This window comes from Nuphar pumila, chromosome 1, assembly GCF_984573655.1.
Source record: "Nuphar pumila chromosome 1, dmNupPumi1.hap1.1, whole genome shotgun sequence".
Taxonomy (NCBI): domain Eukaryota; kingdom Viridiplantae; phylum Streptophyta; class Magnoliopsida; order Nymphaeales; family Nymphaeaceae; genus Nuphar; species Nuphar pumila.
The window spans coordinates 33,150,020-33,163,199 of record NC_143249.1 but is presented as its reverse complement, the minus strand read 5'-3'; the positions used below and the strand labels follow the sequence as shown (position 1 = coordinate 33,163,199).

The following is a 13,180-nucleotide window of genomic DNA, read 5'->3' as shown; positions in this document are numbered from 1 at the left end:
AAGAAAGAAAGAACATGAATAGGAGATTGGGAATCAAATAAAGGGCGATAAAAAAATCAAAATGAGACAATGGAAAGAGTACAAGAAGGTGACCTTTCAAGCCGATCTTGATGATGTCCAGGTGAATCCCTCATGCTCTGTTACCATATCAGAACCTTAATCTTAAACCCAAAGCATCAGCACAGCAGAAGTACAATGATAGGTGCTGCAATTCACCACAATTCCCAATGTGGAATATCGTGTGTTACTATTTATTTTTATCAGAAAACTGTTACACATTGACAGATTACATATATACCCTTGACAGCACGTTACAACTGTTAGAAAGTGAGTTGGAATACATTGGGTTCAATAATGAACCCATACTTATGCACGTGAAGTGCAAATATACCCATTAAAGGGAAACAACACAAGCACATAATGTGCTAACCCATAAAACCCATAAAAAGGAAAAAATATGACATAAAGTCATAAGTTGCATATCATTGAAGAAACAATGGACAAGGGGTAAAAACCCCATTACAATGGAGCATAAGCTCCCTCAAGAAGTAAGAAATACAAAGGGGAGAGCCCCTATTTATAACAACAAAAAGGAGCCTTGGAGGGGCTCCACTCATAGACGTTGGAGCCCCTCCAACGGTCACAAATGTGACCGTTGGAAGGGGCCCAACGTCTATTTGAGTGGGCCCCCCAAGGTACCTTTTGGTACTTGAGAAAAAAGAAAAAAAATAAAAGAAAAATAAAAATAAAATAAATTACAATCACATTCATAAAGTGAATGTGCGTAAAACAGAGGAAAAGACTAAAATACCCCTACGGCTAAACAAAAGGAAAATATATATTTTATATATATAAATAGGAAGATACATATACATATATACCATATATGTATATGTATCATCTTTTATATATATAAAATATATCTAATTACAACAATTGATGGGTACATTTTAACACCCCCCTCAAGCTTTGCAGGGAAACGAAAAGATTGAAAAAAGGGCAAAACTCCACGAGGCTTCGGCGACTTCAAGAGGCTTCGGTAAGGATGCAATGAAACTTGAAATAGCCTTCCTCCAATTGTCTTCAAATGATGAACCCATTTCCCGAACCATCCAGGGTACTTCCCTTTGTCCTATCTCCAAGATCCTGAGAAAAGAAAACAACAAAGAACAAGTAAACAATATCTTTGCACTTTTACTCAAAAAGGAACATTCTTAACAAGGTGCAAAGTTTATGCATAATATGATAGTTACTTTAATATGAAATGAAAAATTTAGAAAACCAAAGTTTCTAAATCATACATTATGTTAAAACAAAATGAGCAGAAGCAAATTATGCAAAAATTGCAAGAATGCATAATGCATTCATAAGGTCCACCATTGGACAAATATAACCCCATAATGGGGAATAACAAAATGATCCACTAAGGGATACCACAAGAAGCATACGAAGAGGCATAACATACATATGCTTTTTTTTTTTTGAATGAGAGCCCAAAAAAGGCCATAAAGAGCATATGCATATACGAATCATTATATGAATTAATACTCAAAGAACTAAAACATGCTTCAAACATGTAGTGAAGTTACATAAGGGTGACAAAAACCATAAGCACTTAATATATAGATTAAATGCTAAGAAATCAACTTGATATGCATATCAAAAAGATGATTTACTTGAAAAATACAAGTCATGAATGGAATTTTGCAAATTTCAATAATAGTTTATTCATTACAAACAACTTCCTCATTAGTCCTCCAAAACCCATAAATCAAGTGTATAAGCTACTAGATCAAGAATATAAAGCCATTAAAGGCCAAAGACACACACAAAGGTGTGTAAACGAACCTCTCGTCTACATATAATAATACTTGAAATAAGTGCATCTACGACAAGAGCAAGAGAATACATGCCAACATGAACTAAAAAGTATCTCTTGTCTACGTAAAAATACACTTAAAACCAAGTATGTTCAGCTACTAGAACAAGAGTAATAAGTCAACCATGGGCTAAAACATAATACATCTCTTGTCTACATAAGATGACACTTGAAATGAGTGAAATAAGCCAACCATGGGCATACATCTAAGCGACTAGAACAAGAACACAAACGCCAACATGGACTAAGATCACACACGATGGTGTGAATCAACGTGTCTTGTCTATATATAAGATCACTCAAGACAAGTGTGTTCAGCTACTAGACCAAGAGAGCAAAAGCCAACAAAGGGCTAAAAACATACGAAGGTGTAATAAAATTCTTGTCTACATATAATAACACTTAGATAATGGGCATAACAGAAAAAGACTTTTGAGGCAATAAACTTGTAATGAAAATAAACCTCGAATGAAACAATATTCCTTTTAAAAAAAGAATACTCATAATAACATTTTGGAATAAATGCAAGTAAAATGTATCTTCAACAAGATACTACAATCGATAAAATAATATTCTTTAGAACAAATGTGTGATCATACACACCAAGAACACTTGTGAAAAAACACAAGAACACATGTGCACAACGAGCACAACATACAGAATCACAAATGTGCAAATGCACTCATAAGATTCATAAACAAATAAAAGGTTGGGCTATAATCCCAAAACATCTTGATTTTAAATGTACCTTAAAACATTTAAGGTTTCAAATACCATATGTCCATCACATTTACATAGAAGCATCCATAATATCAATGGCACAAGAGAAAAAATGAGTGACACACTCATAATTAGAGATCAAATAACAAATCATTTTAGAGTCCCAAGGTGCCCATAACTCACCTCAACAACCATCTATAATATGGAAGGTGGACAATCTAAAAATGATACAACACGAGGTGCCCATAACTCACCTCGACAAACATCTCTAATATAACAATACTAATGCCAAATAAATGATGCATTAAATAACATGTGATGGACAAACATAAATGCCACAAAAGGGCAATAAACACATAAGGAATCATTTTCCAAATAAAAGTTTTTACAAAGAGGACCGATTAACAAATTTAATCAAAGGTCCAATATAATCCATCAAAACAATTTTGCATAAACACGAATTATGCTTAATCTTCAAAAGAAGTCTTGTACACCAAAAAAGGCTTACTATGCAACATAATATGAAATATTAAGCAACATCATGTGTATGAACCGATTTGGAACAAACAAGCCTTAACTATGAAAGACATAAGGTGCAATTAAACGGTGAAGTTGGTGAAGTTCAAAAATAACAAACTTAGGCCAATATAGGCATTCATAAAGATGGTGAAGTTCGAAAAACTTATGAAATCTACTATTGCAACTTAAAAATGATAAACAATCATGAAATTTTCATAAAAGAGTATATACTCACAAGAAGATTATAAGGACCGAAAGGCTCCTTAAGGAGAGTTTGAACAAAAAAACATATACAACTCCCAAAGAAGGAGAAAACTCCATTAAAGTGGAAGAAATCCCAACAAAATAGATTCATTAACAAAACCTTATGATAAATAAGATTGTACTATGGCTTAAATAAAAAGTAAACATTTATTGAGGAAAAATTTAACACTCTTAAGTTTTATCAAAAAACATGACTTAATAGATTATTACCTACTCTTAATGAAATAAGTACACAATAAACATTATTGAAGACCATAACTTTTGCAATGAAATATGCGGAAAAGCAAAAGAGTGCATTAAGCACTTACAACATTCACTAATGAACAAACAAAAGGGCAAACACCAAAACCCACAAGAGACAACATAAAAATATAAATCTCTTATTGAAAAGAGAGAGAACTCTCTAAATGTTGAAAGCATCCTTAAGAGTGTAAAGATGGAAAGAAAATCACCATATTCCATAAGACCATTTTAAAACTTAATTCAACCGGTACTATAAACAAAAAAAAAACTTTCTTAATTAAATGTTGCTCATATAAAACAGACACATAATATGGAATTTTTCATATATGCCAAACATTTTTCAAAAAACTACATTTCACAAGCATTTTAATCTTAACATACCTTTCTTTAAAGACTAAACATTCATATAAAGGTATTTTCATAAACAAGGTTAGGTTTAAAATGTAAATTCAAAGTTCCAACGGTCATAAATTTTTACCGACCCACTAAAGCAAGTTTTGAGCAATCATATATCTAATTTTTTGCCAAACAAGTTATCATTTAAAGTTTTTCAAAGAAAAACATATGAAAACGATTCAATGGAGTAGCAAGTAACTCAAAAAAGACATAATGACAAAAAGCACACATAAAGAAAAGAACATATTACATTCTTCATACAATACTCAAAGAAATAGAATGCATACCGAATAACTATAAGAAAGACAATAGAGAGAAACAAATACTTCACCATTTTTCTTTAACAAATTCTTGAATACCACGCTTCCCGATGCACCAAAGAGCAACTCGATCTCAACCTTGCTTTGATACCATGTTAGAAAGTGAGTTGGAATACATTGGGTTCAATAATGAACCCATACTTATGCACGTGAAGTGCAAATATACCCATTAAAGGGAAACAACACAAGCACATAATGTGCTAACCCATAAAACCCATAAAAAGGGAAAAATATGACATAAAGTCATAAGTTGCATATCATTGAAGAAACAATGGACAAGGGGTAAAAACCCCATTACAATGGAGCATAAGCTCCCTCAAGAAGTAAGAAATACAAAGGGGAGAGCCCCTATTTATAACAACAAAAAGGAGCCTTGGAGGGGCTCCACTCATAGACGTTGGAGCCCCTCCAACGGTCACAAATGTGACCGTTGGAAGGGGCCCAACGTCTATTTGAGTGGGCCCCCCAAGGTACCTTTTGGTACTTGAGAAAAAAGAAAAAAAATAAAAGAAAAATAAAAATAAAATAAATTACAATCACATTCATAAAGTGAATGTGCGTAAAACAGAGGAAAAGACTAAAATACCCCTACGGCTAAACAAAAGGAAAATATATATTTTATATATATATAAATAGGAGGATGCATATACATATATACCATATATGTATATGTATCATCTTTTATATATATATAATATATCTAATTACAACAATTGATTGGTACATTTTAACAACAACATCTTTAAAGAAAAGGACAATATGGGAACCAAAAGATTCAATAATAATACAGCATAACAAACAATAGTTTGGATTTGGATCCTAGATCCAACCCAATACCCATCATGATCTAACATATCTAACCAAGGTTGTATCGTATCGTTACCCATATTGGTCGGGCTCAAAATAACACTGTATCGTAAATTTGTAATATTTTTTTAAAATCCTAAAAAATTAAGAAAAAACAGAAAATATTAGGAAAAATTATAAAAAAAATCATATCACATGAAACAATGATGAATTGCACAAAATACAACCGTAAAATCACATATGAAGCATTTATGTCTCTATGAGCCACATAAGACATCATCAAACATCAACTAATATAGAATCATAGATAATATTGCATACATATCTCACAAGAACAATGCAAAATATTAAATATCTTGCAATTAAGAACATGCCACAAGACTCATACTTTCATATTACATAAACAAAAATATTATGGCAATAATTGAACTCGATTTTCAATCATTACTTTGAGTGCGCCATTGCCATGCCTGATCATCTTATGCCATCTTTGTTGGAGGAGTGTGGAGCCTGTTTTCTGCCTTGATATAAATCTTTAATTTTCGTGGATCCAAGTAAGGGGGCAACACCCTTTGAGACAAATTTTTTTGGAGAGTAGTTTTTTAATTTTACTCATAATAAATATTTTTTATCTTAACCCATTTTCTTGAGTGAAAATGGTGAAAATGCACTTTTTTTTACCTTAACCCACTTCTTTGGGTGAAAAAATTGGTGGAAATGCACTTCTAATGGACTTTAGACAAATGAAGAAGTCGGCCCTCATAAGTTATTTAAAACCCAAAATGCAAAAAAAAACTTTTGGCCTTTTTAAAGTGCATCGAAGGTGTATCGTACGATACGAGTGTGTATCGTATCGTAAAACCCAAAAGTAACGATACATATCTTATTATACGGTATGATACAACACTGGATCTAACTATTGAATAGGTGCATGTGAGATCCGAACAAGTCAAAAGTTTCTATTATAAGAGACTGGGGCCACCATCAAGAGTGGGTCTCCACGAATCCTTTTCAAATGCAGGTATATTTTGGTATCAGACTTGGTTCACTACTTATAAAATACCTACGGTTAAATATGTTTAATGACATCTCCAAAGCTTTACACTGTGTAGGAGTTGAAAATCATTTAAAGACCAAACTTTGGTCATGGAAGTCAAGATTTCTCTTTTTTTGAAATGCTGAAGAAGATAGAGAAAAGGCTCACAAGGAGAATGTCTAACTTTCTGTGGAGTGGTGTAGTTGTAGAGCACAAGCTTCATTTGGTGGATTGGAACAAGATCACACTTCCTGATGCTGGGGGGATTAGGTATTCTTAGGCTGAGATCTCCCAACAATGCCTCTTTTTGATGAAATGGTGGTGGAAACTGAACTTTGACCGTGGCTAGTGGGTTTCATTGATAAAAAATGAAATATGGGCTTCACAGTTTGCCTTTCAACTGGCTCTGCAACTCGAGTGGAACTTACTTCTCTGGTATATTCTTAGGCTGTGCCTTTCTGATGAAATTGTGGTCAAAACTGAACTTCGAGACTAGCTAGTGGGTTTCATTGAGAAAAGCAAAATATGGGCTTCACAACTTGTCTTTCAACTAGGTCCACAACTTGAGTGCACCTTCCTTCTCTGGTATATGGGAAGTTTAAAGCGTTGGCTGCATTAGAAAAGAGAGAATTAGCTTGAATATTGGGAATAGTAATAAACTAATAATGGTAGATTCTGGTGGGACCCGTGGTTGACAGATAAGACCATGGTTGCCAGTTGAGGAAGCGGGAGCGGGAAGCGATACGGGAAGCAAGGCACTTTCAAAATTTTAGGAAGCGGGAAGCGTGGGACCACTTAGGAGAGATTCGGGAAGCGTCTCGGAAGCGAGGGGGAAGCGAAAAAAAATAAATACAAAAAACTGAAAAAATAAGGGAAGCGTGGGGGAAGCGAGGGGGAAGCGCGCTTCCCATAAAAGGGAAGCACGCTTCCCAAAAAAAGGGGATGCTTCCCCGCACGCTTCGGGGAAGTGCACTTCCCCTTTTAGCTAGGTGCTTCCGGTAACCCTGGATAAGACCCTATTCATAACACATCCCAGTTTGTTTCATGTTGCCACTAGCATGGGCATCACCATTGCTAGATTTTCCCTAGGTAGTGGAGTTTGGGATATAACCTTTAGAAGAATGTTTCTCAAGTTGAATACTTGACTGGCTTAACCAAGTCGTTTTCAATAAGTCTTTGAGCCATATGAAGGATTCTATTAGCTAGAAATGCTCTAAAGATGGTATCTTCTTGATTTGATACTTCTACTAGTCACCATTAGAAGCATTCAATGCTACCTTCTCAAAGAATACAACAAGGGGACCCCATCCAATCGGAAGAGATATGACTTTCACATGGCTGGTGTCTCAAGTTATCATCCGACTCAATTTTTTCTCAAGAGAAGTGGTTTTCATATGGCTGCGATATGTTATGTGGAAGAGATGAAGAACCGACATGGCATGTACTTGTTCTGCCTTCCTATCTTTTCTCAAAATGACCTATCTCAAATAGAATTTCAATGAAGGGGCAGTAGCATCTACTCTGGGATAAAGGGAAAGAGAGGAAATGGTATATGATATTGACGATGGTAGCCTTTTTCTAGTATGGTGGCATGTATGGAGGGATGCAACAACAAATTGTTAGAGACCAACATGAAGATCTGTAATTGATACATGGTCACTTGCAGTCCAAATTGAGTTGTACGCTAGAGAGGAGTGGAAAGGATATACGATGGATCAGGAGGTTCAGATTTGAAGGCACTGTCAATTTTGATTTCTACATAGGGCTCCACACACCTGGCTAGGTGGGTCGGCTTAAGGCGTTGAAGTTGAAGGACTTGCGAGTTAGATACCCAGGGTGTGTTCCTTGCCACAAGGTTGAGGCCAATAGGATCTGTCCCGTTGGAAGTACTTATGGAGTTTTCCACCCCTGGACATTGAAATAGGGCCACAGTCAATGTGGCACCTCTTGGCTGAACCATAATGGCGTTTTCTTCCTGTTATCGAAAAAAATTCTACTCATGGTTTCTTCTTTTTGTATTTTAACTTTAACATACTGTTTATGGTTTTATACTTTGTAGCGGTGACACCGTCAGCATGACCTCTACCTGTAATTGAAAGTTAGTCTTCCCTCTAAGAAAAAGTTGTTTTATTATGGATATGAAATTAACATGTTATTAGCATATAGGCATGGTAGTTCTTGAATACACACAATTTTGTTATTTTGGGTCTTCAATTTTGAGCTACAAGTATTGACTTTTTTCATTTAATTTGCAGATTTTGCTTGTCTGGATCATCTGATTCTATGATACGGTACAACTCTTCCCCATTTTTGCATCAGTCAGGTTTTCAGTTGTTTTGGAGATGTTATTCACTATTAGGTCTAATTCTATCAGACTCTTCATTGCGTGTGATTTCGTTTTTGTTCTGATCACTGATTTGCAAATGGAACATAGCATAGGATTGTATCCCCTTGTAAGTATATTTAAATGAAGAGGAAAGCTTTACACGGTTGTTTAAAAGAATGAAGAGATCCTTTAGTTGTGACATGTTATATTAAAAGGAAAATAAGTAGGGATGCAAACGGTTCGGACCCAGGCACATCGGGATTTGGATTGGAATCAGATCTGGAACAACAAAAAATTACAAAACTCCATCCTGGATCCGACCCATTTGCATCCTAAAAATAAGAATAAACCGTAAATAAAAAAGAAGCACTTAGATAAAATGCGAACAAAAATATTTTTTTTAAAGTTAATTGCTACCATCCTGAAAAATCAAATTATAAGCTATGTCACATGGGTGCGGGTGCGGGTGCGGGTGCGGGGATTCGGCACTTCCAAAAAACCCGGGTGCGGGGGTGCGGCAGGGGCAAAAATGTAAATATATATATATATATATATATATATATATATATATATATATATATATATATAAAGGGGTCAGCTGCTGTCAGCAGCTGCAGCTGACAGCTGCTGCAGCTGCGACAGCAGGTGACAGCGTCTGTCAGCTGCTGCCAGCAGCTGCTGTCAGCATTACTTTTTTTAAAAAAAAATTCGCAGCCCATTTGGGCAATTTTTAAAAAAAAAAAAATCCAAAACAAGAATGGACTTAAATGATCCTGGGTGCGGTCAACGCACCCAGGATAGGGTTGACCGCACCCGCGTCGAGTCGGGTCGACGCGGGTGCGGCACCCTGCTAGCCGAATCCCTGTGACATAGATTATAAGTCGTAGCTTCCTATGAAAGCTGCCAACATATCTTAATCTTTATCCTGAAAAACAAGGTAGGAACCTTTTTGGTATGATAAAAAATAAAAGAAAGAAGGCATGAATCATATATAAGCTTTTGTTAAAATTAACTATGATTATTTGGAAAAATCCAATCACAAGGTGTAGCTTCCAGATGAAGTTGATAGCAACACATCTCTATCCAGAAAAGAATTTCGACATAAGCCTTTTGGGTTACTTGCATCAAGGGAGGAGGCTAAATCATTGAAATCACAGTTCTTTCTTCATTTTTAGAGGAATCACCAAGTAATGACTATCCTCACTTGATTCTCCTAACTTTGTGGAATGGGCTCCTAGTTGTGTACCTTTTAGGCGCTCTTATATGCAATTGCTGTTCATGCTTTAGGTGGCTCTGCTCTTTACCAGTAATCCATACTGTGGTATGTGTAATGCTCCTTGGGTACTTAACAACCTCACCTTGATGACTGTGTTGTAGAAGCATGGCATCTGGCATGGATCAATGGATATCATATTCTTTCAGCATGAGTCATGGATAGATGAGTGCACGTCTCTTCTTGGGAGGCATAAAAGGCATAACTGATTAGATGTGGTGAATGACTCCAGATGCAGATGATCATCTTGGGCTCAACTCATGGAGAACTCACTTGAGCTTGGGGAATCCATCTCAATAAGAAGAGCTTAGGTGTGCTTCATTGGCTTAGTAATATACGCAACCCACCTCAACTGTGAAGTTCGATAGAAATAATAAAAAGTCATTATATAACACAAATTACATGGGTCTAAGGTACACAATTTTTATTATATTGTATTGTGTCAAAGGAGATAGATAACATATTCATTTAAAACAGTCACATATGTCTGGTCTTGTCTTTTTCTCTGGAAGATAAAATCTTGAGGTATTATATAGGTCCTTTGATAAATCACAAAAAGATATCAACATCAAAAAAAGGTAAAAACACGAAAATTTCTGGATAACTGAGTTGCTGGTTTGGATTTGAATGTCAGTTTATGTTTGCAATGAATTGCTATTTTATGAAAGATTCTAATTGCTGATGTGATTGATACACTTTTGGCATCTGATTTCTTTACGTGTAGTTAATTTTGAAGTAATGCTAGCAATTCATGATATGTTATATCTTGTAGTTTATGGGATCTTGGTCAGCAGCGATGTGTGCATTCCTATGCTGTACATACAGATTCTGTTTGGGCACTTGTGAGTACCCCAACATTCAGCCATGTGTATAGCGGTGGGAGGGACCTTTCAGTGAGTATTTTGGGTTGGACTGATGCAGTTATTCTTTTGCCTTTTCCACTTTGCCTCTTAGGTATTTTCTGTGTTCCCATTCCTTTTTACCTGTATCTGCTATTTCAGTTATACTTAACAGACCTGTCCACAAGGGAAAGCCTTCTACTGTGCACAAAAGAGCATCCCATTTTGCAAATGGCATTGCAAAGTGATGACATATGGGTTGCCACAACAGATTCTTCTATACATAAATGGCCAGCTGAAGGGTGTAATCCTCAAAAGGTTTTTCAAAGAGGTGGTTCATTCCTCGCAGGGAACTTATCTTTCACAAGAGCAAGGGCTTGTTTAGAAGGATCTACTCCTGTAAGTTGATGCTTTTTGTTTTGTTCCTGTTGCAACTTTGGAGGCTGGAAGCCTCCTGTGGCATCTTTGTTTTTCCACGTTTGTATAAGTTCTTCAATGTTGCATGCTATATTCACTGTATTGCTGTAACTGGTTGACTCTATCGAATGTTCTTAATCTTCAGCTTTTTGGTATCCGCTGTTTTAGTAGATTTTACCGTGAATTCATTGTAACTGCATGAGGAATACTCATTCTCCAAGTTGGGGATTTTTGTCTTATTGTATTTTTTGTGGTTTTATCTTTTACCTGTGTTCTCTCATATTTTTTATTGTTCTCATTTAACCTAATAAATATTAAGGTGGACTAACATTCATGTGACATTGTTATAATTTATTCTTCAAGGAATATGTGAATTTGTTCACCAAGCTGATTATTTGAAGATTGTATTTTGTCTTTCTGTACTCTACCCTCAGCTTGTTATTTATCCTCTTTTTTTTTTCTCCTCTCGTTATTATCTCATGCAGCCTTACGTTTCACTCTTAAAAGGGCATCACACCCATGTTGATGCTGGTGTGACACTTGGACATGGCTTACGCTGTGTCACTTGTGGTCAACCACACAGGCTCCATTTCTGTCTGAAACTGACTCAGGCAGCCCTGACCTAGTCCACATTCCCGTATCCATGTGACATGTAATCACTAATGCCCCAAGCATTTTAGCATAGCAAGAGGATCCATATCTCATGTTTAGCTTAGGGATTGCTTTCTGATTGTTGTTACAAAGATTAAAAAGAGTAGGAAGATTATGTGAATCTAGTATTGTAATGATCATCAGTTATTTTAACATTTTTTTGTTTGTTAAGTTTGTCTTTGCATGTACAAAATACTGAGCATCTGCCATCATTACCAGTTACAATAAAGCTTGGATCCCCGAATTTCTTCATCCAACCTTGATAACTTTTATGCCAAAAAAGTGATGCTAATATATATATATATATATATATATATATATATATATATATATATATATATATATATAGTCACATTGTTCAAGGTAATTTCTTGGCAAGGGTTTTTCTCTAGAGTTTTAAAATTTAGAAAAATATAAAAAATAGTAAGAAAAGAAAATAATGGGTTTTGTATCAGTTTTTCTTGCAAAAATATAAGGAAATAAGTTTGAAAAGTTTTTAAAATACAAAAAATTAAAAAATATGTTTCAAATATATAAATAAGATTTTTTTTCAAAACTATCATGATAAAATCTTGATATTTTCATATCTGGCGATATTTTGAAAATATCAGCGATATCAATGACATTGATATATATATATATAGGGGGAGGGGGAGGGGGGTGATTCTGTACACATGAGTAGGGCTGCAAATGGATTGGGTTTTGGATCCCAAAATACATTGGTGAGTCTAGTCGATTCAGTTCTGGGACAGCCAAATTTTGCAAATTCCTCTTCTTGGATCTGACTCATTTGCAACCCTACACGAGTGTATAGGCATCCCTATATACTCTACCGTTTTCCAGCCATTGTGATACCAAAAGTTGGCAAAATCAATACCATCTCAAGGGTGTGATGTCCTATAATCATATTCGGTCTTATCACAGCCCGTAACTGGCACTATTCGGGCATCAGATCGGCTGGAAACCATTAGGGTGGCACCGTCCATGCTGGCTGGTGTGACCCTATCAGTTGCAGCCAATCTGAAGATGGAACATGGCCAGAAAATGCTAGTGTATCACCATTGTGGTGCACTTAAGTGTATGTACAAAACAATTTTCCATATATATATTTATATATAGGGCTAGTCTAACTTTAAACCCTTTATACTAACTTTAGCAGCATTCAACTGGTTGAAATGGCCAAAAGACCCTAAAAACAGTGGTTACTTTTAGGGTATATAAGTCCTGTTTTGGAGGAAAAGGAAAATACCATTTTCAGAGAGTAAAAATGGTTGCTTTTGTAATTCTTTTTGGAAAGTTTCTCCAAAAAAAAGTTTTGAAAAGTAGGGGTGGCAAAACCTGACCCGACCCGCCAACCCGACTCTTAGGCGGGTTCGGGTTGGGCTTAAACTAACCCATTTAGTAAACGGCTCGACCCGCCTAACCCGTTTATTAAACGGGTCGGGTTCGTGTTAGGGGTATGCCAATCCGGCTGACCCGTTTAATAAATG

The 13,180-nt window shown here is 35.7% G+C and overlaps 1 protein-coding gene across 2 annotated transcripts in view; it reads left to right on the top strand.

The window, feature by feature from the left end:
* Positions 1-13,180, top strand: part of LOC149848620 (uncharacterized) — a 54,784-nt gene that overhangs the window by 30,279 nt on the left and 11,325 nt on the right. For both annotated transcript variants that reach the window (XM_089996579.1, XM_089996569.1), the window contains exons 9-11: positions 8,440-8,475; positions 10,556-10,676; positions 10,785-11,021. In XM_089996579.1, coding sequence (XP_089852705.1) covers positions 8,440-8,475; positions 10,556-10,676; positions 10,785-11,021 — 394 coding nt within the window. The remainder of the gene's footprint in view (positions 1-8,439; positions 8,476-10,555; positions 10,677-10,784; positions 11,022-13,180) is intronic.